Here is a 27589-nt window from a genome sequence, read left to right as displayed (position 1 = left end):
TACCTGCATCGAATGTCCCGTGTCGTACATTGGCGAGGTTCAAAATTTGCAGGAATGAATTCATCAACATAAGAATGACTTTCGCCACCTAAACACAGAACGCTGCGCTGTGACCGAACAGTGCGAGCCTTTTGATCAAAATATTAGCCCCAACGGCGCTGTCATTTTGGAGAGAGAAAATACCTAACCATCGGCGGTGGCTCGTTTTGCAATCGTGGCACATCCAGAAGATGCCGGGTAACATCAATCGTTCGTCAGAAACACTTGCCGCCGTTTACTCTCAAGGTCTACGTAAAGTGTCTGCGTGCATGTCAAAGCGCCGAAAACGCGTATAAGCACAGCTACGCCTCATGGCATCTCACCCCTGAAGGAGTCGGTCAGGCTTCTAAACATCAGGCGCCCAAAATAAATTTCGGCTGTAGTTTTGCGTCTCTTCTGTTTGTATACTTACGCTCAATGAGCAGTTATTAAACCATTCTTCATTAAACACAGCTCTTCGTATGACATTTGGCGCCGTGTCCAAAATTAAAACTCTGCAGAGGAGATATTTGTAACTGGACCCTTACATAACAATTTTCAGCATAGATTTTGACTATCTCTTCATGTAATTATCTGATGAGGTAAAATGGGTAGTCTCCTAAACTAAATTAGAAAATTGGCGCTAGAAATACAAACCATGTTACCATGTGAGCTGGTTAATCAGCGAAACGAACGTCCGCAACAATTGAGGTGACGATGCCGCTAGTACTTTATTTCTCTGTAATTTACGTCTTTTTATTTATTCATTTTACGTTTTACGTAGGCTCCTCGGCTATCGTCCTCACATTTCTTCTTGCTTCAGCGAAGCGTATGCTTGATGGTGGAGCAAACTTTATTGTTATTTGTGGTACATGGACAATATCAAACACCTGGAGTGAGTGTAATTCCCTGGGAAGTCTGTCAAGTACTTGACGATGTAATCGTAGAATCTGATGGTGAAGAATTCACCGTAGATTCACTGCCGAATGAGACAGTAACAGTGCTGCCATCCAGAGTCACTCCCGGTATTGTGGAGGATGGGAATTGAATTTGCGCACACAGTTTACGAAGCTGCAAGAAAAATAACGTATTAAACAATTTGAGGCACAACACTCAGACCTCGCCACCTAAAAAAAGAAATTCTCGCTCTATTTGTTCTGTAAAACAATATTATTGGAGGTTTTTTATTGCATGAACCTAAAGTAATTTATTTAAATATGAAACGTTGAATTATTAGCGCACTTTTCTAGCAGTTTTTCGGAGGTGTTCGAACACAATGCTACCTAAAAACTCGCGCTATTTTGATTGAATTCTGGCGTGCCCTGATTGATACAATGCCAACTCAATTGTACAGTTTCTCCATACGTCGCAGCGCATCGGCTCATAAAATGTTGATGGAAATTAATATTTGGCACACGTACAATGCAAAGTATAAGCCTTGCAATGGAAAAATACGCTATTTGCTCCTTATGAAAGTAAACAGTCACAGGCCTACGCGGAACACACATCACAGTCACAGCGTAAGTTGGAGGAGCGGCACTGTAGGACATATGCTCTATAGCGTCGTAAACTGCTTGAAGACGGTAACTGCAAGCATTGAGTATATGGAAAGTACCGTTTTAATTAAGACAAATTATTCAAACACACTCGTCGTTACGAGAACGAACTGGAATTTCCGCCCGGCGTCGACGGCATGCTGCGGCTTGAGCTGCTCTCTGAACAGCGGTCTGCTGAGTCCGACGTTGCCTGGTTGCAGCCGCACGCAGACGTCTACGATGCGCTTCTTCAGCAGCGGTTAGGACCTTGCGAGGAGGCGCCATAACGTCTACCGAAGAGTAAACGCAGATATCGAGACTATTTGGCGCAAATATCCCATACCTTGATACGTGGCATTAAAAAATAGAACTGCTACATGTCGTGACACCTAGCGTAATACAACGCAACTGCAATGCAAATGCAATCGAATGCCGGGATATGCCTCTGTGAACGCCAAGTTGAGAAAATAAATTTAGCTCTCATTGCGTCTTGCCTTGCGCGCAAACAAGACATCTGTGCACGCGATACATACATCATAGAGAAAGTGTTTCTTTCCTGTACACAGCGATACCAAAGAAAGGGGCTCGTTAGTGTGGCTGTAAGAATCTAAGCGATATATGGAGTTATATATATTCGTTACACATTGTTACATGCGGCTGTTCGTTACATGCTGGAAAAATAAAAACACTCTCTTGGCGAAACTTGTTCTTCCGTAAGTAGTATAGCTCTAGCTGGCGCAATATTATGCGCAGTAAGTCTCTCACTACTGTCGGTGGTTGTGGAATAAGTAACAATTCGCAGATTGACATTAGAATATGCTTGCCATAAAAAACTATTCCTAAAGATTATTCATGGAAGAAGGAATAAAGAAAATTAGGAGACAGGATGACGTGAGACATCGAGTCTTCACAAGAAAAAGTAACTCATATGACGCCATTGTTTCCCTCCTTTCTCTTGGGAAATTTTGTGAAATGCGCACATCAGGCGTAGAAAGTGTGGAACTGCACCCAGCACGTCGCATGGTCCATGATAGGTTTTAGCATAGCTGGCGACCGGTAGTTGCGGCTCTTTTCTCCAGCCCACGAAGCTCGCGTCTTGTTCTCTGTACTTGAAGCCTTTAGTTACCGGCCTCGATTTATGAAAACTGCGATAGTCAACACTACCTAAAGAGCGTAGACACTGTAGCCGCAGTGGGCTACTTCCAAGTGACACAGACAAGGAAACCAGCGCAGCCTCTCGCGGGGACTAGAAAACACAACTTTACATCCCGTGCTGGGTGTTTTTCCAATTATTTACCCAATTTTTTTATTTGTAGACTTCAAGAGTGTCACGTGGCGTTGCATCCTAGCTTTTTTTTGTGTTTTTCCCCTCGCAAAGGAATCTAGTACGTGTCGTCTTCGTTTGTGCAGGTAACGGTCGCCGGTGACAACGAACTCGAGAGACACGTGCCTTGTTTTGTCCGTCTTATTATCCTGCGCCGCTCGCTCATAGCCAACGGCTTCGTTTATAATGTATATGTTTTGTATACTTTTTGACATGGCGTAATAGGAAAGGCTGGCGCCTTTAGGTGGCCCCTACACCGCTCGTCACTTGGCAAACAGTAAAAAGTCACGAAATGCAGTGAAAAAAAACTTGTATGATTCTTAAGCTTTGCCTTTAAGAGTGCAACGTGATAGCGTTATTCGGCCCCGTTCGCTTCGCCTACTCATTCGCTCGCCATGCTCTTGGGTCACATAACAACGTAACGCTCATGACACAGCATTCGTTAATTTGTCCACAATACGACAGTCTTCTCGTTGTTAGTTTTGACACGTGATGTTCAAATTTCCTGTGCTCCAAAATCGTATTTTTATGCGATACAGACGCATCTTATTGTTCAAGCACAATCAGCTGTCACAATCGCCTTTAATTTACCACAATTATCCCATTGATTCGAACACATCACATGCTTCTTAAAAGCGAACGCGCACTCCGGCGTTTTATGCCCTAACGCTGACGTCATCACTCCACCTTGCGGCCTTCGCGAGCAGTGAAAGCTTTTAGCTCTTGTCTCATTGCCACGCGCACAGGCGTTCCTTCCCTCACGGCACGGTTGGGATGTGCACCGAGAGGAGACGGTTATTTCGCTCCCATTTGCTTTCGTCGAAACGGTGGCGGCGAACGCTATGGGTTATTTTCAGGTTTCTGTTATTGCTTCGCGCTTCTAATAGTTTCAGTCCGATAATATTTAACGTAAAAGGCATGCGCTGTCGGTGTTTTGTTTCATGACATTTGTTTGTGGGCTGCCATTCTCAAAATTGCGATGAATAACTTTGTCAAGTACGTAAGACAAGGTATCAGCAACTTTAGTGAAAGAAGAACTTTTGCGCCATATAGAAAGCATGGGGTTTCACTTAGTTTGGGCCAAACATTAAAAATATGCAAATGCAAATGCTTCGGAGCTGCACAGAACCAAGGTAATGCTGTTTCCCGTCGCTTGCAGATACTCAGATTATTTGTTCTTCTTCTTTCTGGGGTTTTACGTGCCGAAACCAGTTCTGATTATGAGGCACGCCGTAGTGGAGGATTAAATTTGACCACCTGGGGTTCTTGAACGTGCATTACAACGCAAGCACACGGGCGTTTTGCATTTCGCCTCCGTCGAAATGCGGCCGCCGCGGCCGGGATTCGATCCCGCGATCTCGTGACCTGTCAGTTTACTTGTGGCATTCAGATTACTGAGATAATTAGTCTCAATTATTTTAACGCGATAGAGTTAGGGCCCCGTGTCGCAGAAAATGCGGCGTCGGCAACCGGCGTGTGATCGCGGGTGGCGGAGAGTATGATCCAGTCACACCAACCGCGCAGGCCCTCCACGTGGTAAGGTTTTGGTAAACAAAAATTGAATTTCTCACAGTTAAATCCGCCAGAAAAATGGCAAAGTACGACTTTACCATTCGGCGTCGGATTCGCCGTCGGATTGTTTCCCAATCGGCGTCGGATTGTCATTTGAATGTGCGAAAAAACCTAATTCTGCTACGAGGAAACTAAAACATTTCTACCAGACCTGCGCACGTCTGGCCAATAGAAAACCATTAATAACATAATAGAAAAAGATTCTAAGGCCTTCACATTTTAATATAAGACCACTTATATTGCCCAGGAAAAACATCTTTCCAGCAATGCATTTCAGTTTAAAAGTGAAGCCGACTTTAAGAGGATCGGTGTAAGCTTGGTCTTTATAAGCTGACTTTCCCACGTTCAGTGTTGCAGTGAATGAAGCCTACTTGCCGTATGCGAACGATGCGATGCGAACGGGTCCCGATAACGCGCGTTCTATTATTTGCTTCCCAGTTATTATAATTAGATGAAAGTGTCAATGAGAAAATAGTAGAGCAACATGAAAAACTTCCAATGCAGCTTGTGTTGCTCAATATAGAATACAAAATTCTTTTTCCGAGCGTGAAAGAAGCCCGCGAAAGCACCCACATAGCTGCGTGGCTGGCTGCTCAAGGCACTTTGCATCTATTCGTGGGCATCTTTCACGCTCGGAAAAGCAGTTTAATGTAGGACGTATTGAGCAACCAAAAGCTGTATCAGGAGCTTTTCATGTTCCTCTACAATTTTTACATTTACACTTTTCATCAAATTATAATAATTAAGAAGTTGATTACTTGTTCAGAACTAAGCCAACTATGTCGAACGCAAAAAAAAATATCCGTAGCTCCAAGCGACGGCAACTAACATTAACTTAGTTCTGTCCAGCTACCCAGCCCCCCCCCCCCCCCCTCGCGTATTTTAAAATTTAGTCCAAGTTAAGTGAAACACCCTGTATATACGGCAATTTTCCATAACAGGCCGCCAGCGCTGGCTACGGCGCCGGGCGCTGACACCGGATTTTCTGCGACACGGACCCCTTAACGTTACCGCGTTCAAACATAATAATGCAAGACAGGTATTCATTCACCTCGGCGCTGGTTCATGGATGCAGAGCGTGGCGTTGGCCAAAGCTCTTACAACGACTGCTCAAGATGCTAGACATAGCTATCCTTTGTTGCAGTATTTACGCAGTGGATGAGAGCTAGAAATTTCGACGGAAATATGTTGATACGTGCTTCGAATACGCATCAATTGCGATGACTTTGTTTAGCTATTCAAATGAAATTTTAGCTAAACCAGCCGCATTCCAGCGACGGATAGTGGCCACCATACCGCAGACGAAAACGACTAGTGAAGTGAGCCCATAACAGCTACAGCTGCAAAATGTATTGTTGATAGCAGATATTTATATATCGGCACTTTTTTAACACACGCATTTTCAGCTACGCAAGAATACACATATTAATTTATTGGTTATTATCCTTCATGGACAGAGCTTTGGCAAGTGAGACGCCAGTGGTTTTTTTGAAGATCTAATGTGTTTGCTGTTCACCATACTTACGAGGATTGGTGAGAACCACAGCGCAGGTCGTCTTCCGAGACGAGGTGGTCCACCTCTCCTGCGCCCACCTTGGCCATGATGCGGGTGTGCTGGGAGCATAGAATCGAAAACGTTATTTGCCTTATAAATTCTACAGTAAATGTAACGCGAGGTCAGGTGATGTGTGCTTCACAAGCCGTAAGTGAATATTTGAAATAGAACAATTGTTTTTCTATGAACTCAGCCGAACAATGCCATATTGTTTTTTTACAATCTGTTTTCGGCGGGTAATTAAAAACTTGGAGGACACTTAAGCTTGGCCTTTAAGAGTGGAACGCGATAGAATTTAAAGATTTCGGCTTCTCGTGCTCCCCGGCAACTGCAGCTTATGTATCCGTAATGTTTACCTGCGAACGCTGGCGGCGAACACTATGCGTGAAGGCGAGCTTACCGTTCATTTTTTGTTTCTCACATACGGCGACTTCCGCCTCTGCCGCGGATGCGCGGAGGGGAGCGCCATCTGGATGGTGTTGCAAGGAACCGAGTGGGGAGCGCCGCTCCCACTAAGACAGACCTCAAACGGCAGCTGGAAGAAGGGCTCTTGATTGAGTTTCCGCGTAACAGAATTATGTTCTCTCTTATATTCAAATCACAATCCGTCGCTATCATGTCTGTAGGTCCTCTGTAAGCTGTACATTACGAATTTTCTGACGCATTTTACTTTAAGGATTTCTATTAGTAGAGCAACGCTTCTGCGTCACGCGGAGATCCTGCGTGGTTCGGGATGCGTGGTTTGGCATGATTTTTCTCTAACGAACAACGACGCCGACGCCGAATTTTCTGCGGCATGGGGCCCTCAACACTATCCCGTTGAAACGTAAGGTAGCCTCGGCAACTATTCAGTCTAACACAATTTGCGTTCATTGCATAGCAATGCTATTACAGGAGACACAAAAACAGAGGGCTATTACTATTCGGTATTTCCACAGCCAGCAGGCAGCGCAAGTACTTTAGAAGGAGCGCACATATTTTGGCATGTTAACACGGTTTTTGTTCACGAAAACTTGCCAGCGAATTCCAGGCGGTGTCATTGAAATGTTTAAAATATGCAATGCATTTCTGGTAAACTGATTCTCCATTAACAAGTCCTGAGCTAACGCCAAATAAATCCAATCACATCACCAACAGCTACTGCGGGACTTTATGCTCATGTTACATTTACGTGAGTGTGTTACGTGAGCGTTATCTTACTAAGATAACACTCACGGTTTGACTGAAGCTTATTTTACTTTATGCATAAGCGCTACGTATTAATCTAGCTAAACCATACTCATTAGTTTTTTGAAGCAGCACTGCAAATTAATTTGTACAAAGCTAAATAAATATTCGTTGTCTCCATCCCATGTCACCAAGATGCGAGCTAAACATCATCCCGCTACTAGCAGGAGGCAGTCGGCAATGTCGCATAAAAACAGCACGCTCATAACTAACGCTTTCAAGGCACCCTGATTATGCTCTGCCAATGACTTACTAATCAAGAGGCCTGACAGCTTATACGCGCCTGTCAAAAAATTATTTGTGACCATCTGTTACTCCGTCTCCAAACTTCTAGCAAACAGGGCACCGTCAGTTCGCAATGCGCCCCACCTGCCCTGTTTCCGTTCCAACGTCACTGTCCGGAACCTGCTTCAATGTTTACCATTGGTGCACTCCCGAACCAATCAATAAAAGATTGCTGTAGAACAGACCTCAGGATGACTGTCGGCGGCAATGCGTTAGCACTGAATCAATATCGAGACAGAACGTATTGCCACCATCGAGACAAGTATGGGGCGTGTATGTACTACAGCGGGATTCCTCTTTCACGCTTCCTTGAAAGTACTCCGTGTCATTTAGTGCCGCCGCAGCGAAGCTAGTGAGTGGTCTCCGTACTATGCATGGTCTCTGTGGTCTCCGAAGGCTGAGAAACGCGTCGCGCGGCAACCGGGCCCCTCTTTCGTACTTCTTCCTGGACATGTTACGGCATCTACCGGCAATGTCGAGAATTTCAAGCGTGGCTTCCGAGACGAGAAGCGTGGCACGCCGGTGCCCGCGAACGTGAGAATGGTTTCGTGGCTTGCCGCATATTCAGGGGTACATGCTGAGGGACTCAAGTTTCCGATGGCCTCATTGAAGAACTCAGTGTATTCATGGCGCAGCTGACAAAAGTGTCGGCGTGAATGGCGTTCTTTGAAAAGCGGCGCATGCCCAGCGAATTTGTGTCATAGCCTGCTAATCAATGGGGTTTCCGTCCTTGAGAACCCGTAAGACCTGGGTTCGACTTCACTCAGCATCGGAGGCCCTTTCTGGTCATTGTAGAGCAGCAAATAATCAGCGGAGCAAACCTAGAGACCAAAGCTGGTGTCGAATAGGTTCTCTGAATAGCGACCCGCACCTCCCGGCACATACTCAGTCATCAAAGTTGGCATCAAAGAGGTTTATTGAACACCAACACACACCAAGAGACACATAGCCAGTACTCCTAGCAGGCGTCAAATAGTTTCTTTGAACAATGGTACCTCCTCATTCATACGCCTACAGTGACCCGTGTCGGCGCGAAAAAGGTTCGTTAAAGGGCAGCACGTATGTACACACTGCCAAATACTGAGGGCCCAAGTTGGCCCAATGATTGGTTGCGATCCCTCGTGAGGCTTATAGCGCGTGAAAAGACAAGGACGAAGGAAGCGGTGACACACACAGGCGCTAACTTGCAACAATATTTATTTCGAGCAAAGGACCCACACATATATACAACATTTTCGCATACATCATCATACCTGTGCCGCTTACAAACATACCTTACACACCATTACGCAGGTAAGCTAACTCTTTGCGGGAAAGGGCAATTGATGGTTGTGAAATACAATTATCCCCGAGCCTATCAATTACTCCTGCTTCGATAATTTAGCGAGTTAATCTTCCTCGTGCTCTTCTCACGATGGAGCAGTCTCTGTAGTCTGGAGCACACGTCGAGCGGTCACCATCATCCGCCCCGGCACCAGTGCACTTGTAATGCCTGCAGTGAGCGTCAAGGAATCTACCACGCTTTTCTGGTACATTATACCCGCGTTCCTTTAAACTCTCGTTGACGCACCTACCACTTTGTCCCACGTTATCTTTCCCGCACTTTAAAGGAAGGTTGTAAACAATTGCTCCTGCACATTCAACAACCAGGTCCTGGTGTTTCTTTTTGTACATGCGCATCTCAGACAGGCCTGGTCTGGTTAGTGTGCACAGACATTGCAATTTGGTAGATGCTGAAAACACAACCCTCACATTCGCGCGTTGACCTATTTTCTTTTACCGGTGTGATAGGCCATGGATATACGGGACGACAGCTACGTTCCTGTTATCTACACAAGGCAGGCTGGAAGAATTCTTTGATAACTTCGACTGGAGCAGACTCTCAGCAACGCTAATAAGTGCATGTGTAGGGTAACCTGCCATACAAAAGAGGAGGATCTGATCATTGAAGCTTTCGGTTATCAGCTCAGGGCATGACTTACATAATGCGCTTGACAAGCATGTATTTGCGATTCCTCTCTTAACCAACTTAGAGTGCGCTGACTGATATGGGAGCAGTGGTTTGTTCGCGGGAGGCTCGTACTTCAGCCTACATGGTCGTTGCAAAATAAAAACGTAATGTCACGAAAACGAATACTTCCGTCAATCGGCAGTTCATGCGTTACTTTTAAAGGAGATAAACCCTCGCGTATAAAAGAAAGTGCATTAGTGCTTAAAAAAAAGCCCTGTTACCTGTTACCTCAGCGCAGCCTTCACGATGCGCCGCCCATTCGACTACGGACAACCCATTGACCGAGGTAGGCGAGGACACGGGTAGAGACACACAAACACGCATAGAAAGAAGATAGATAGATAGATAGATAGATAGATAGATAGATAGATAGATAGATAGATAGATAGATAGATAGATAGATAGATAGATAGATAGATAGATATCCCGGGCAAGTGCGGAAAGTACCCTACGAATGCGAACGCATTAAAATCCGGCGGAACCCATCTCACGATGATTTTGGGGTTACTGCGATCAACATTGAAGCAATGTATTGATGCACCGTATTGCAATCCGCGAAAGGCGTGATATTGAGACAGTATGCATGCGGATGGCTTTTTCGGGTTTGCCTGCTGGACACGTTGCGCCATCTAGCGCCGCCACAGCACGGTGCCCGAGTGGCTGCGTGTGTGAATGTAGGTTCAGACAAGATTGTCTCAACATTTTGCACGCGCGATAAGTCTCCGCCCACCACCGCACCAATTTAAAAAGAGCTTGTTCTCATTCTAGGGCGCACATACACAGTGGCAAGTACCCAGTGACCCAGGGTGGTGTGAAACAGCTTTATTGAAGAGCGGTGTATACCTTGCAGTACATAACCAGTGGCGCTTGTGCAAATGCACGCGCATTCCGATATCTGCGAAGTGACCGCGAGTATTTATCACGCGGTCATTACGCGCGATCTAGCGGGAAGGTTGCGTGAAGAGGGCGCTTTCACTGCTCGCGCGGCTCTTCCCGCCTTGCCGCGATGACTCACCCAAGGCACCCGTTGCCTCAATTCCCCTTTGTTCGAACAGGGGAGACTCCTTCTCCACCACTCGGGAGAAGCGCGGTTCCCCCGACGCGTTCTTGTCCTTCAGCTGATGAACTTGCGACTGGCCGCAACTCCACTCAGCCGCGGCGACCGCCGCGCGCCGTTCCTCAGCAGCGCCCGGGTTTGGCCAGTGACTGACCGCCCGAGAGCCCGAACGCGGATCCATGCTAGGTGAGCTGAGCCATTATCATTCTCGTGTGTTTCCTATTTTGCGGCTTTTCGCCTCAACCATGTGGAGCGCTCCGCCGCTGGGTTTTGTTTGAGTATGTGGTTGTTGGTCATTGGCGTGTAAAACGAAGGTGAATAAACGGCCTAAGTTAGAGAGACGCCCTGACTCCTTGGTCTGAAACAGCCGTCGTTGAAACTTAATTCGAACCATGGTTTGGGGGTCAAAGTTCTGACTGTTAGGGCCGCTGAGAAAGTGCTGGTGAGCGACCGCTGCTCCGTTGAAGCGGTGTGATCCATTGAAGTGTCAGGTACGCATGCCCGAATATGAGTAATATCCATATATTTGGGACCCATGCTGGTGCCAGAGGTGTGACAGGTTGAACCTGTTTGTGGGAGTGACTGCCGCAACATGAACGACGGCCACATATGGGGCTGAGTTAAGCTATTGTACGATCTCTCTCAGTTGGCTACCAACAGGCAACAATTCGAAGCGGCGGTAACCGCTACCGTTCATTCGAACCCTGCGATGAACGTTAGTCCTGGGAACTCGATCATCGTCGAACAGGGTGGCGCTGCATATGAGGCGCTCTCTACGACAGGACGTATCCTAGAAGGCGCGAGGCACATTCCTTCGCGAGAACCCTTCGTCAGGGTTTGAGGAGAGCGTGGAGTCGCAGCGCCATACTTGCTTAGCGCGTCAGCTCCAATGCCAGACCCTACTGACCAGAGCAAGTCTCAGCAGGTGCTGTTCCACGATGCACTGAGCCTGATTGAAAGATTGACAGGTGTCTTGCAGTACACTCTGCGGACACCTGTCTGAACTGCTAGACCAAGCAGGAGGGTGGGCTTACCCACCTACAGCAGATACCATGATTCAGTCAGCGCCAATGAATACCTCAACAGCATGCTGGCTTACCAGCAAGCAACAGGGCTGTCCGATGACGAGATCACAGAAAGCGCCGTACCAGTGTCCCTGACTGATCAAGCTGCCCGCTGGTTCCGGCTTACTTGCCATCGGTCCCGCACGCTGGCCGAGTTCCAAGCAGGAGCTAGGCACTCAGCATCCGGATGAATCCTTACTCGAGTACCTAAGGGCGACAGACGAACTCTATCGCATCGCTGACAGAGCGATAAGATCGAGCGAGTCACGCGAAAACTCACCCCACTTTCACAGCGTACTTGATAGGTGTAGAGTTCAGGAATTTGGATGAGGTGGCCTCGGAGGTAAAGTGTATGCAGGCGTACATACTCTTTTTTTATTGCGATAAAGACTTGCCGTTAAGGCATAATTCTTGATATGTATTATATGTGTGCTGTGAGGTCTGTGTTGTGTACTCGCCTGCGTTCATAGCGACCTCCACTCCAAGCGTCGCAGGTACTTCAGCCGCAATGCTCGTGGAACGGGGACACTTTTTGCACTCTTTCCCTGAGAGATGATGCGGTTGCATTCAGTGGCGAGCCCTTAAGAGGCGGTTTGGAGTTATTTTGCCGAGCTCTCGACCCATACACGTACAACATGCGTCCATCACGCGCTGCCGATAACCGAGCTACGCGGAATCGGGGTCGACATGCCGGTCCGAGCAGAGCCGCCCGTGAGCAACGTTGCAATGCGGTGGCAGTTATTGTGGGGCCAAGTGACACTCATGAACTCCAAGCCCCGCTCCAGGGTCGTAGCCAGAGGGGGGAGGGGGGTTGGGGGGGGTTCAACCCCCTCCCCCCCCCCCGCCCCACTTACCCACCCTTTGTTCTCGTCGCTTCGCACTGACATAATTCAAGGAACCGGTGCTACTATCACAATTTCATTCCTGGGCGCTTCCGTTTGGGTTGGTAATTTACAGCGAATCATTTCTGCATATGGAAACAAACTGTCACGGTGTTTGTCAAGGCTTTGACACTCTCTGAGGTTTTGGGCGAGAATGCGACGGCCGCATTCTGAAGCAACAAATGCGGCAGCCGCATTTTAGATGAAGGCGAAAATGCTCCAGGCCCGTTTACTTATTTTTGGTTCACGTTAAAGACCCCAGGTGATCGAAATTTCCGGTATACATTTCCGCCGCTTCCCTTCAGGTGCCGGTTAGGCCGCGCTCGCGCAGGATCTTAGGCTACGTTCACACTTGGTCTCGGAGCTGTCGGAAGCGGCAAAATCTTGCAAAATTCCACCCGCCTAGGCGGCAAAACAGGCAGAAAAAACAGCGGCGAGCCAAATCGGTCTCGGACCGACTTTTTCGCTATAGCGAAGCGGAAACGCGGCGGAAAGTCATTCTGCTCGACCGGAAGCTACACTAGCATGTAAACAACCGGTCGTAAAATTTAACATGGTGCCAAAAGTGCAGGCTGCAATGCTGATCGACGCGATCAAGAACCACCCCTTGCTCTACGACAAGAGTGGTACTAAAGTCAGCAATACTCGCGATAGTATTCGAATGTCCCGGGACCGGAGGTCCGGCAACGAAGCCTTGGCGTGACCCAACTTCTCGCGCTTTTGCAAAGCCCGGCGAACCCACCACCACCGTTTCCGAGGTGTCCGCGTCTCCGTTTATTCATTGTCCATTTCTAGAAAACAAGTAGGTAGAAGTATAAAAGCCATTTCTTCTTTCACTTCCATGGCAGAGAATAGTTAGGCAGATTCCTCGCTGGCGCTCTATAATTCTCCTCGATCGCTGCACGGTATGTTGCAGAAGTCGCCGGGTGCTTTTCTCGTCGCAACGTAAGATTTGGAGCGTAGATCTCACGCAGGACGCGCAGGCTTTGGCGAGACCCAACACAACGGCCAGCCCGGGTTTTAGCTTTGGTGTTCCCGTTGCCGCTTTGGTGTCCTGGAGGCGCCGACAATAATACGAAATGATGAAATGTTATTACAACTTGTAAATAAAAGCTATTAAAGAAATATAATCACGCCTAGGCACCAACCTGTGACTCAGCGCTACCGCGCCCGTGTGAGGAGAATCACGGAACGCCAACGAGGAATTTACCGAAGGTCGCAGATGACACGCGAAGTTGCGCAAAATGATCACTTTTGATGACGGGTGGGTCAATGAATGAACATACCGCTCGAAATAATGCGATAATGAGCGCCATCACGCTGACAAACGTACGCAGAGTAGATGGATGTGGACGAAAGCTGCAGCGGCGGTAGCAAAACAAATGTGAACAACTTGGACATGCGCGGAAAAGATTTTCCGGCCACTTTGGCCTTTCCGCCCGCTTGCCGCTTCCCAAGTGTGAACGTAGCCTTAGTCTGCATGCGCGCGAAACGTCTCTTGTTTGCGATTGCGCCCCTACGGAAGGCTGGTAGTTACTGTTGTGTTGAATCACAAACCAGCAATTACGCAAGGCTGGTAGTTGCTGTTGTGTTGTGGAATCCCAAACCAGCAATGTACACACGAAGGGATTGATGCCAGTGAAATTCCACCGACTCGCAACAGAATGCACGAAACAGACAGCCGACAAGCATGGATTACTGTTGTGCGCAGTACAGCGTAAGTAAACTCTTTTTGCAGGCGCTGACAGTTCTCGTTGGAGTTCACGCGTCCTGAGAAATTGATTATGTGCACTATGCACTGAACAGACCGGAGTTCATTCCTGCATCACTAGTACACCAAACAGTCGAGATTATGTGAGGTAGGAGGCCGCTTCCTGTTTGCACCGGCGTAAGTGAAGCAGAAATGAGTTGCACGCACTAGAGCACTGCACGGGCTCGGCCTTACCCGAAAGCCCGGGCCCGGCCGGGTAGAGCAGTTTTTTCACGGGCTCGGGCCGGGCTCGGACACTGCATGTGCTTTTTGACCCGGGCCCGGGCCGGGCTCGGGCTTTCTGGTGGTGTGCATGTAACGTGCAGCGACTTATCCTCGCGCGTCTCGACTCTGAAAAACATGTCTTTTTCGATTTCGGGCCGGGTTCGGGCCGGTTTCGAGCCGGGCTGGGGCCAGGCTCAGGCCTAAGGTAAACGGGTGGCGGGCCGGGCAGGGCCCGGGTCTCCCCATAAATTTTTTGGTCGGGCTGAGGCGGGCAGCCCAATTTAAAAACGGGGCCGGGCCGGGCCCAGGCTTAAATAATCGGCCCGTGCAATGCTCTAGCACGCACTACTTAAAATGCGTACACGTGCCATATCTATGCTGTGCGGTGAAATATTCTGTACAATTCTGAATCTGTTGACGTAAAGGCAAATGAAGCACGCTCGCACACAGCGGACGACACAGCGGCCCATGCACTTGCCCAGGAAATGCAACCCTCTCGTATGGGGGAGCAGGGCGACGAAAGCTTCGGGAAAAAAAAAAGCCTTACGCGTTTTTGCGCGTAATTAGTCTTAGCGTTTCTAACGCAAAGACGCAGCGAACAAGCTATTGCTATGGGAGTAGGTATAGCCTGGTCACACATGCAATTTCACGTGTATAGCCGTCCTTGACTTGTGAAACGAACTTCGCCCCGACGAGGACGACGCCATCTACGCTTAACGAAGATTAACAATTAATGATGTCTTCTCCGATCGGGCGGGTCGTCTCAATGATGCGTTTTCGAAGACTGGGCCATTCAGTGGCGCGATGAGAGACCGTTGCTCCTAACGCCCACTGTACCTGTCGTACTTACTGTATTTTACTGAGCTAACTTTTTAGTTAATTTCTTCACAAGCACACGCAAGGGGGGGTCCCATGTCTTTGATATACATGTATAGAGTCTGCTTTAACTACCGATATTTATTATCGATCACGTCACGTAGAGGAAAGCAATTTTTCGTACATTATGGTGAACAAATGTTGTTCGTAATAGTTTAGATGCTAGTTAATTTGTTTCTATAAAAAGAAAGTAACAGAAAGAGAATGCACTAGGACATGTATCCCTACACAAAAAGCACTTCCGGCCCACAGCAAGTGTCGTCTGCTTGTGTTACAACGTGCTCTGTGTTGACGAGAGCTACGTGGTCCGCGTTGGCCTTGTTCTTTCTTTTCGCAAGCCCCATAGTTCGCCCTTGCGTTGTGGGCTGCAAAAGTAGCGATCGGCGACATGTCAAGCTGCGACATCGTGCCCCGCTGCAAAGCAGCAGACGAGCGGAGTGTCTGCAGCGCATCGGACTGACGGTGTCCAAACGGCGCCAGCATCTACGCGTTTGCGGCCGTCACTTCACGTCGAAGGATTGCCACAATAGAATTTAGCTTGTCCGGTATTCAGGTGAACGCAAGCGCAAGTGTACTGGCCGTTTTACCACGTTTTACGTGACGTTTTACGTGGCAAACGTGAACTGCTTGCACGGTGCAGCCACCTGGCGGCACAAAGCTCAACCAAACACACAGCTAATATAGCAGTAACCAAGTTTTTTCTACTTTGCTGCTGGCTCAAATTTTTGGCTGGATCGTAATCTTGAACACGTTGTCTTTTGATATGTTTAAATGTTTTACACTTGGTTACAGGAATATTAGATCTGTATTTAACTGTTTAAGCTCTGCGCCACCAGATGGCTCGACCACTCATGCCGATGAGGCCGCTCACGTACGTCTACGAAGCTCCTTCATCACAGCGGTATAGAGAGGCTTTAGTTTACGCCTCTGGTTGTCCGTCAAAACACCCAGCCTGCCTGTGGTTACCGGAATACCGGACACGCTCGGCGCTGCGACAGAATGCTCGCAACGCACGCTGCTTGATCCCTCTCGGAGGGGATCGACGGCCGGGCGGCTAGCGCAGAGGTTGGAGAGCCTTCGCGTACAGCGTACTAGAATTCTAGTACACTGTACTTCGCGCTGCTGGCTCCAAGACAACCGGAAGTAGACGACAACGTACGTCACAACATGACGTAGAGCCAGCGAAGGTGGAGCTTAGCCCCGATCACTCGGCGAACGAGTTGAGGAGGAAATGCATGGCTAGGGAGGAGGGCAGCTTGTAATCGTTCGTAGCTCTCTTAATATGAGACGCTTCTCTTAAATTGTGACGCGAATGTTTTACTGTAGCTGCATCCTACACGTCTACAAGATTTGTCCGAACCGTTTCAGGGACCCTTTAAGCATGATTGACTTGCCCGTCACCGGGAGGCATAAGCGGACTGAGATGGTTTTTGGTTCTGGTGAACTTCTATCGTCACTTCATCCCAGACATCGCTGCACTGCAAGCCCCCTTGACTAGGCTGTTGACGTAAGGTCAGCAGTGGAGATGGGGTCCCGAGCAGAAGGCGGCCCTGCGAACCTCGCAAACGTGCTCGTCGAAGCCACTAAGTTAAGGCTACCTGAGTTGAACAAGGAATGTGTGATACATACGGATGCCAGCGACCTTGGCATACGAACGGTTTTGCTCCAACAGCACGGAGGTAGCTTGCAGCTACCTCCGGTAGCATTTGCTAGCGCCACCCCTCATGCCACCACCAGCATTTGCTGGTGGTGGCATGAGGGGTGGCACAATGTTATGCAAGAATACACCCTTAAGTGTGAAATTTTTTTAGTATATATTGATTCAATGCTAAACGCATTACCGCTGACAGTCGTCCTGAGAAGAGTTCTGTCGCAGTTTTATTAGGTTTTTTGAAAATTATCTTAAGGAATTTGTTGAATAGGAATACATTTCACTCAATGCATTACCTTTTCAGTTTTGAAAAAAAGAAGTTTCAGGACCGCTTAAAGATAGCTTGTGGATGCATGGCGCAGTTTTATTTATTTTTATTTATTTTTATTGTAGCTGGCTTATGTCATGACAGGGCTTAGATATAATCTGAAACAAGGGAACACTATTAGGTTAAAACTTTCACCATTCCGAGACGATTACTATTGCTAGGTCAGGAAATATTACAATAATTAACCCCCAATGACGGACTTAGAGCAGTCTCCTGGAAAATGCTCAGCGGGAGATCGATTACTCAAACAGTAGATAAGTCGCACTTACCTAAAACGGCGGCCGCGACACACAGCACCAGGCAGAGACATACGGTCTTCATAATGTCGTAGAAATCGGCAATTGACAGCTGAGGTACATAAAGACATTGAAACGACGTAACGCATTTTTACCACGCGCACATCTGCGGGCAATAAACTACACTATATATGCGCAATTGCAAAATGAGTGCAACACTCTTAGGCAGTGTCTGCAGTTCTCGCTGTGACACTAAAATCAGGAAAGTACGTAAGCACGTCATGAAATGGTGTTTGCTAAAAGCACACGAGATAATACAGCGTACCGAATGTAGCATGTTACATCGCCAGTTACTCTAGCAACTGTTATATCAACAACGCGTTCAAGCATCCTGCAGATGAAGTCGTAGGAGATGCAACTAAACCATAAGCATACAATAGTTCTTCCTTCGCACTAGTGTACTGGTTTATGGGGAAAACTTCCATTTAACAGAAGATACCATGCAAATTGCACAGAAGCATCGCTGATGAGTGTGGAGCATGGGCTGAGAGTTAGATACTCAGATTCTTGCCTATAGTATGCCTTCTAAGGTTCACATCAATATTAGAAATTTGCACTCACGCACTCATTCAGGAGTCACAAGTCGATGACTTTCTGAACACATTGTGTTCATTGCGTTCTCTTTGGAACGGCCTTAAAGGAACAGTTTCTACGCACTATGGGCCCGTCGTCAGTCATACTCTCGTGACACGAATCTTGCAGCGCACAGCATACGCGGTATAATAGAAAGCATTGATTGTCTACGACACGATGTTGAGAAAACGGGTTGGGAATTGTCCGATACTGACTAGCAAACTTACGATTTACTTAAAGAAAAGATCTGATTTTGTTATAACTTGTGAGAACGAGGAACTCTCAAAAGGGGTCTACACATTAGGCGCTTCCGATTGACAGCAAATTAGAGAAATTTCCCCAAAACACCAGACTCAAATATGTAGGCCTTAATTACTCAATATTTGCCGGATAAAACTAATCCGCACTGCTGCCAGGGTTAAATGAGAATGTTGCTTTGCTCTTATTTGCTTTGCTTCATTATTAATGTGTGCCTATGTTCCAATTTAAATATTGGCACAATTTAAATACTTGCTCGAAGCCGAAGCATTAAAAGTGATAACACTGTTATTTGGGGTGGTGCTTTATTTTCTCACACGGAGATGTAACAATGCGCAAATGTATCATGGCACGACGCACGAAGCGAGAACGCTCACCTGTGCTGCGCTGCACGAATAGGACCGGGGCAGATGCCAAGCGTGTCACAGTACTGGTGCAAAGAGGAACGTAGGCGTCGCACGTTGATGGAGCTTGATATGAGAACGATGGAAAACGGTCCGTCTTTGTCATCCCCAAGTGAAAAGATTAAACAGGTTTAGTTGATGTTTGCGAATGGTTTCGTGGGGGTAGCGTACATGCACCACCTCTTGCATGGACTCCTAAGCAGAAACATTAAAATATGTGCGTAGAACGGTCATGCAGCGGCGGAAGCGAGAACGATGTCCTGGCTGCGGCAAATCAGACTGAGGAGGGCGTGCTGGTGCGTCGGCGTGACTCGTTTTTCATCCAAACACAGTGCACGTATCTGGAGGTATTCTAACCCTCCACGCGCCAACCGTGCATGCGCCAACGATACCAGGACAGCATACCGGCGGCGGCAACAACGCACCTCGAGTGTTCTGATAATTACTATAACTATAAAAAGTCGCAGTTTCGCCCGAAAGGTGAAACAACCATTCCGATAGCAAATTAGTTGACAGCTAAACGAAGTAAGGATAGTAGTTTTATCGGCCGAATAAAGTTGTAAATATTCGTCTACTAACTAAACAAACAAGCACGGTGTCACGAGCGCATAGGTAAACATGAACACATCTCGCTCGATGACCGTCAAAACTCTTGAAAACGCTGGAGTGAGAAAGCGCGCCAGCAGCAGCGGGCGAATTGACCATCGCGTTGTCTGTCCGGCTTCAACGCGAACTAAACGTCGAAAGCTCAGCGCATACGAAGCTACCGCCACTCGGAGCATGCACTTTGTACTCATCGCAGATCGCTTTGAAGATGAGGCCCCCGCGGGCGCACACTTCGGCCACATAGCAGATCGCTTTCAAGATACGGTGCCCGCTCGGCAGCTCCGTCAGCAGCAGGCACAAAAGCAAAACGCACACCCCCCTCCCACCCCCACCGTCTCCGTCGCCTCTTCCCGGTGGCCCGGGTGGCGTGTTTCTATTTGCGCCCAGGCCCAGCGCTCGACCGCTGGCGCCGCCATGCGCCGCTCGCGCGTACCATGTTTCTAGCCGCCGCCGTTGGAACGGAGGAGGCGTTCACGGAGAGCACGCGGGGCTGGTGGTGTCTAGGCACGACTGTGGCTTCTGTTAGGGGATCGATGGTATGCCTAAACAAACGCACCACTGTTTTGATGATCCAAATATAATCTCACTATCAGGGAGATAACAGTCTACCTGAATGGAACAGTATTTTTTATTTGGAGTGTGGCGGAGTGTAGCAACACCTCATTGTCCGCTTCGTCGCAGCGGCGCCCGGCACCGCGGCTTTCGCCGCGGCACCGGGGTTCAACCGACCGCGCTGGCACAGAGAGGAAAAAAAGAGAGAGCCAAGGCGGGATTCGATCCCGCGTACGGCTGGACTCAAGGCTAGCGTCGTAACCACTCTGCCATACCGCCACGCTTCCAAAGCATGCATTCATGCGAACCATATGATTGCGTTCGAGCGCCCTCGGCGAAAGAAACCACCTAGAAACATGGCACGCGAGAGCGGCGCACAGCGGGGCCAGCGGACAAGCACTGGGCTTGGGCGCAAATAGAAACATTCCCCCGGGTGCGAACGCAGTCCGCGCGCTTCCGGCTGCCTTCCTCTCTCGCGTGCGCGAGAACAAGCTGCGGTCGCCTGCTCACCCTGGCACGCTTTCACTCACAGACATAGCGTACGACGCGCGGTGACGGTTTTATCGCCGTTGGACTTCATACGGAACCTAAAGGCGACGATGATGGCGACGACAGAAATGCGCTTGGAGTGTCCATATAATTGTTATCGCAATAAAACACAGATTACGGTTTAGCTACCTTACATAGCTGAATAATCAATACATTTTTTTGGCGTATCCTATATTGTTTGAAACCATCTGCTGTCTTAAAGGGACCTTGAAACACTTTTTCGAGTGTTATAAGAAAAGTTACCCATCTATATAGACAATTCTGCTGTGAACCCGTGAGCCAAATATTTTTACTCTGCATGCAGCAGGGAACTTGTAATCTCGTCTTAAAAACTTCGAATTAGCGCTTGAGCTTTCCTTCTAAATTTTGTCAGTCGGTACGTCGCAGGTAGAAAAAATTCCCAACAGGTATTGCCGGATTTCGCTATCACGAGAGTATTCTCAGTGATACAATTCGGGCTAATTTTCAGTGAAACAAATGAAAATATATTTTTGCGACCTAAAAAAAGTACTTCAACTTTGCACTTCCCGTGCAAGTACGACAATTGCACGTAACTGCGTCTGCTGCGCGTGGCCTCAAAGATCGCACCGGCAGGCTGGGTACTGTAAATACCGCGGCCTCCCAATGGTGCCTCCCACCCCACTGGTAAAATGCTCTGAAACCGGTTGGATCTGAGTTAGTGTCTGTGTGAAACGTGGTTCCAGGGGCGGGAGGGTGGTTTCTTCTTTTTTCCCATCCCACTTGCTATACCCCATCCGTAGCTTCCTGAGCGCTAGTGAAGACGAAAGATGAGAGAAAGTCACGCATTATTGCGATAACTATCTGTAACTCCTCGTATGCGTACTTGAAGGATTTCAAACATTTTTTGCGGCAGGAGATTCGTGAGGCGACGTCGTTTAATATTGAGGTCATCCTATGATTAGTTTGAAAAGGGTTTCAAGTTATTGCGCAATTTTCACACCGCTAGACGACAAAAATTTGAAGAAAGTATGGTAACCACAGTACGCTTAGCTTTTTTTAAAATTGCGCGCTACGACGGCTTATCCTTCAACTTAAAAATTATTCAACCCTCATTATGTCCAGTAAGTAAACAACCGCGACGATCAGTGTGACACTTACCGATGAGGTAGATGAAAAATTGAACACTATTACTGAAAAGTAGTGACAACTGCTCAGTAGGCAGTGATGCCGCTCGCCTTGTTTGAATAGTACGAAGAGGTGGAATGGCTTAGTGGCGGCTTTTGCCTTTTTATAGCAAGCCCTACCGTGAACGAACGTGGGGGAAAGCTGCCTGCAAAGTGAACGCATTGTGCTTTGACACTTGTCTAACAGCGCCATTCAGCTGCCAAACAGGTGAATGCTGAAGTGTAACGGTTTTTTTTCTTTGCTTTTCTACGCCTCGTTCTTTGAGAGACGCCAGAATTTCAAGGTATCAGGAAGCGTGCTTTGTCGACACTTCCTGCTGGAGATACGGCACGTGCTTGCTTTTTATTGTTTGCTCTGTGCAGATGGCGCACTAGAACACCACAGTCAACAAAGTACTTTTACCGAATTGCTCATTTGTAGCCGCGGAGAAAGTAATCTGGGAATTCTGTACAGCGAATAGGAGTGAAAGGCCTACATGTGCCCGCATAGGCACGGCCAGGAGATTCATTGCACTGCAGCTTCTAGGTATAATAAATTCGAGAGGTTAACTAGTAAGAGCGAGAATTGCTGCAATAAAAAATGTCATAATGGCTACGTTAGACGTGATACGGGCAGTACAGAACGTACTGCTACTTTTGTTCTTGTATGTGTTCTACCGGTTACGCCGGTTGTATGTAACCTTGACTGTAAGCTTGCAACTGGGATCAAAAGCATTCATGAAACATTGGTGATTGCCAACATACGGTCAAATGCCTTTATAACGAAGTGTTTCGGACCCCTGAAATTCTTCATTGATGGGGTGACTTCGTTGTATAGATCGCACATTACCGCCCAGAATATAGGAGGCCAAGCATGTTCAGCAAGTTAAAACGCTGATCTAATATGATTCAAGAGAGACTTGGTGAAATGAGCCGCTAACTCTTCTTGCACATTTCTGTCTTACGGAATCTGCGACTGCAGCCTACTATACAGCACCAAGGTGCGGAGGAGTGATGCAATGTAAAGCTGCTCATCGTCATATCCCGGTGTGGCATCCCTTGCTATCAAAATTCTTGGTTCGTTTACAAGCTCTCCATCACTGTGGCCTTCATTGACATTCGCGTCTTTTCCGGCCCTAGATGGCTTTAAACACATCGTCGGTAGCCAGTTACGATTACATCATCAATTCGTAATCAACAATTTGAGATCAGCGCAATTACAATTGCCAGTTCAGTGTAACGCAGCTGAAGCTCGGACTTTCACACCACCCGTTAAAACCCGTCGAGACATTGCCCTTTTATCTCTGTTTCATAAATGCGCCCATGTCACTCGGTCACCCTTAGCACAATTACAACGTCGCTCTTACTTATCGCATATATTACATAGTAACTACAGCTACACCCGCATTTACGGCGCTACACAAGCTTTTAACTTCTCATCACTGCCGCACGTCATCCGCCTGTGGAACGAGCTTCCGGGACGGCATCGCCTTGCAGCGCACTCACGGCACCTTTCGCGAACATCAGCTCAAACACTTCATTGACAACACCCAGCACGTCCGTTTGTTCTCACCTCAATCTTGCTGTTATTTTTTTTTTAAATTGTTGTACATATTTTCTATACACTTTTGTATTTGAACCCCTTATACAATGTCTCTCTAGAGATCTCTAATGTACATTTAAATACCATAAATAAATAACTGTAACGTATTCGTCAGCGCTCAAACCCAATGGTGTGTTAAAAGCAGCGTACGAATTGAATGATTCCTGGAGTGGAGCAGCGGGGACTCTCGCTGACATCGGCTCGCTGGTCAAGTGCGTCGCTAGCGCTGCTATTAGCGCTAGTGCAGAGTGCAGCTCAGTGGTGTGTGCCGAGTACAGTGGCTGCACCGCTACGTACGTTCGTTGTAAACCCACAAATGATCCCTCTGGGACACCTAAATTCATTTGTTGTACAGGCAAATTTCTTCTTTCTTCTAGGGTTTTACGTGCCAAAACCACTTCTGATAATGAGGCACACCGTAGCGGAGGGCTCCGGTTTAATTTTGACCACCTGGGGGTCTTTAACGCGCACTACAACGCAAGCACACGGGCGTTTTTGAATTTCGCCTCCATCGAAATGCGGCCGCCGCGGCTGAGATTCGACCCCGCAACCTCGTGCTCAGCAGCGCAACGCCTTAGCTAACTGAGCAGCCGCGACGGGTTGGCAAATTTCTTGTAAAGACCTTCCTTGTAGGGCCGCTCACATTGATGTTGATACATACGCAATATAGGAACTCGGCCGACACATTATCATTTACCAGAATTGTGGTGCAGCAAACCATGAGGGTCGACAGAAGCAACTTGAACAGGCGCACGACGCAACCAAAGACAGCAGAAACCTCCAAAAAGACAGGGCCATCCTTAGGGCAGAAAGCAATCAGCCTCGCTTTGCACAACACGAAGGAAATATTGCTAATTAAAACATTAATGTGCGGAGTACACAGATAAAAGGGTACGCTGATACATAAAAGTGCACGTTCATGTCGTGCAGAGCGAAGCTGATTCCTTTCTGCCTGACGAATGAACTTGTGCCTTTTGAGCTGTCTGCTCCCTTTGGTGGCGTCGTGTGCATTTCTATATGCTGCTTCTGTGCTCCAGCATGTTTTGCTAAACCACAATTCTGGTAATTGGTCATTCGCCAACGAGCCCAGCAACGCGTTTCATTGAACATAGCCAATCCTTTGTTATACAGGTCATTTTGTTGTAGAGGCTTTCGACTTAGCCAGAATCGCTATCACCAGCCTTTATTTACTCCTATGCAGGATGAAGGCAAGTTACCAGTCACACTTATCTTGTGTCTGCTTGATCCTTACCCGTCAATTTTCTCATTTATTCATTCCAGCACTAGCAGACGTTAAGCATGTCAAGCCTACTAGTGATGGAATACCAACTATAGACTGTTTAAGCCTTGCTTAGCCATTGCATCTGTATTTCTGCAACAAACAAAAAAGCAAGCACTGACACAGACAAAGCTCGCACTGACAAAAAAATTGTCAGTGCTAGCTTGGCATGGACGAGAGCGAGGCGTTCTCTGAGCGTTGCGCGGGAGTGGGAGACTTTGAGCCATCGTCGGCAAGCGGCGTCTGACCACCCCACAGATATCGCCCGGCGAGCTGCTTCACTAGAGAGGGTCCGGAATGCCAAGTGCGTGAAGCTAGCGTCGGAAACTAAGGCAGAGCCAGCCGTCCGGCTCGCACAACGCCGGAAGCGGGACCACAACTGTAGACAAAGGCCGGCTTTGGATTAAAAAAAAACATGCTTTCGCTTGGCATATCTTGGGTTAGCTGAGCTAAACCGCAGCAATTTTTTGTCCAAGGTCATTGACGACATCATGTGTGCCTGCTCTATACTGCATAAACTTACCACTTCTTACCATCCACAAACGAACGTCCTCACTGAGCGTTTTAACCGAACCCTTACAGACATGCTATCGAATTACGTTGCAGCCGGCCACCGTGACTGGGACCTTGCTCTGCCTTTCATTACCTTTGTTTAGAAATATTCCTGTCTCGAAACTGCTGGCTATTCCCCATTCTACCTCTTATATGGCCGAGAACCGATGCTACTAATAGACACTGTGCTGCCGTCCACCACAACTTCAGCTAGCGATTATGCACATGATGCCATGATCACCACGCTTGTCAACTTGTACGTGCTCGTATGGAACTGTCTCAACAGAAAAAGAAGCACCGCTGCCACCTCCATCACCGTGACGTCCATTTATCGCCAGGCACCCTTGTGCTGCTTTGGCCACCATCTCGTAAAGTTAGCCTTTGAAGAAAAACTACTCTCGTGTTAGGCTACTCTCCTGTTAGGCCGATATCTCGTGCTCCGCCAAGTGACCGATGCCACCTATGAAATAATTCTAGCCACGCCCACTACGTCCTGCACCGTCGCCATGCTCAAGTACTAAATCTCTCCGCGAGCCTTAAACATTTAACAGTACCGGAACGGCGCTTTCGCCGCCGGGGTGTAGTATTGCGATGTTATCAAAAGATGCTGAAGATACGAGCATCCATGCGAAAGAGGATGGGCTCTTGGCGCGGGTGGTCTGACAGTAGTTTAAGTACAGTGTAAATAGTCCCTTTTGGCTGTGTCCTTCCACACGAAATGATATGGTGACAGTCCGTCACATTATTAATAATACTGGAACTATTAATGACACTTTCGCTACAAGACTCGAGGTTACGGGCTTTTTTAATGCGATGTTTTAATGCTAAGCAAGAATGAACGAATTTTTATCAACTTAGGACTTGTACTTTTTTGAAGCTAACGGAGGGGGCATGGAACTTCTTCCGCAAATGAACGGCGGTATTTGGTTATGAACCCTAGACACCTTGGTTCGACATTATTATGGGTGGGCTTTTTGGCCTACAAGAAAGGGAAGAAACTTATCACGTAATATGCGCTCAGTTACTTCGTGGTTGTTCATAAGGGGCCGGATAAGAAATAAATATGGCGAATTCTTTAAATACCTACAATATTTAATAATCTTAGATACTCGCTGTAATACCCCTCTTTAAAAATCAGCATAGACCTGTCATTCCGTAGACATTTCATTGCAATATAGTTGTGACGAGGAGAGAAGAAAAGCTCTTTACTAAAATGGAAGGGAATTGTGTCGGCGTATAGGTAGCGCTACATGCTACACTGCATTAGGGAGGGCATCGGGGACAGAACGAGGAGGAGGGCGGAATATAGAATGCAATAAAATATGAGATCTTGGTATATATAAAATCTTGGTATGCCGTCCTCGACTGCGGAAGCGCAGTCGATGATGGCAGAAAGCTAGGTGGAGTGATGAAGTTAGGAAATTTGGAGGCGCAAGTTGGAACCAGCTAGCATAAGACAGGTGTAATTGGAGATCGCAGGGAGAGGCCTTCGTCCTGCAGTAGACATAAATATAGGATGTTGATGATGATGATGTACAGGTCAGACAAATGTGATGGTGCTGATGTAAACAGGTTAGAGCTGATAAATTAAGCCAAGATATTCAAGGAATATGAAAAATAATCTTAAACGTTGACGTTGCTCTCAAGGAGAAGGCAAAAGACCTACTATATGCTTCCTATACCTAGTTCTCGGAAGCAGAGCGCATTCTACTGAATCAACAAGTTATCTCGTCTCTGTAACCTTGTTGTGCCAATAAAATGTGCTCCGCAGTTTCTAATGCAGTACAGTTATCACAATACAGCTTTGGTCCCGTGAATGCGGCGTTCAGGCGAAGCGACAATTCAAAAAATATTTTATTGGTATTGCTACGTGCCCATCGAAGATGATCTCGACCCTTGGATTTAGTGGAACGTACCCATAAGCGGCCTCGCCTGATCTGATGAGGCCGACGTGCCTTGTTCGATGTTGGCTGGCTTTCATGTTGGCTAGTGCTTACTACCATTGTATATGACCCTGTAAATAGTTTCCGCACAGTGCTCCCCCATGACATTTATCTGGAGGAGATGCGCCGTACCTTTTCTGACGACGAAGTTTCGCAGCGGACGCCAGCTCGAAGTTTACTGCCATGCCGCCAGGTGATAACACGTCGCCGCAGATACACCAGCGACCATCACCCAGTTTATCATCCTCTCACAGCCCTGCGATCCCGGGACCTTTTTCGAGGCGAGCAGTGGTGACGTGGATGCGTGCCTCAGCATGTACGGGCGTTTGAGCAAACAGAATGGCTGGGATCCAACTATAATGCTGGCAAAGGTTACATTTTTTTCTCGGCAGAACCCCTTGCGTCTGGTTTCAGACCCACGAGGACAATCTGACTAGCTGGGACACGTTATAGCAGCAGCTCCGCAACCTCTTCCGCAGCTCGTTTGGTGA

The 27589-nt window shown here is 47.7% G+C and overlaps 1 protein-coding gene across 1 annotated transcript; it reads right to left on the bottom strand.

Annotated features, from left to right (window-relative positions):
* Window positions 1-727: 727 nt before the first annotated feature.
* Window positions 728-27136, bottom strand: LOC119444674 (uncharacterized). Its single transcript, XM_037709039.2, has 6 exons — window positions 27072-27136; window positions 21717-21888; window positions 18864-18987; window positions 17629-17707; window positions 5975-6063; window positions 728-1089 (listed from the first exon to the last, which is right to left on the bottom strand). The coding sequence occupies exons 1-6, from the start codon at window positions 27134-27136 to the stop codon at window positions 1082-1084; spliced, it is 537 nt and encodes a 178-aa protein (XP_037564967.1). The 3' UTR covers window positions 728-1081.
* Between the last annotated feature and the right edge of the window lie 453 nt (window positions 27137-27589).

The sequence above is a fragment of the Dermacentor silvarum genome, chromosome 3 (assembly GCF_013339745.2).
Source record: "Dermacentor silvarum isolate Dsil-2018 chromosome 3, BIME_Dsil_1.4, whole genome shotgun sequence".
In the NCBI taxonomy this organism is placed as follows: domain Eukaryota; kingdom Metazoa; phylum Arthropoda; class Arachnida; order Ixodida; family Ixodidae; genus Dermacentor; species Dermacentor silvarum.
The sequence above is the reverse complement of the archived record's forward strand: the minus strand, read 5'-3'. Positions and strand labels throughout refer to the sequence as shown.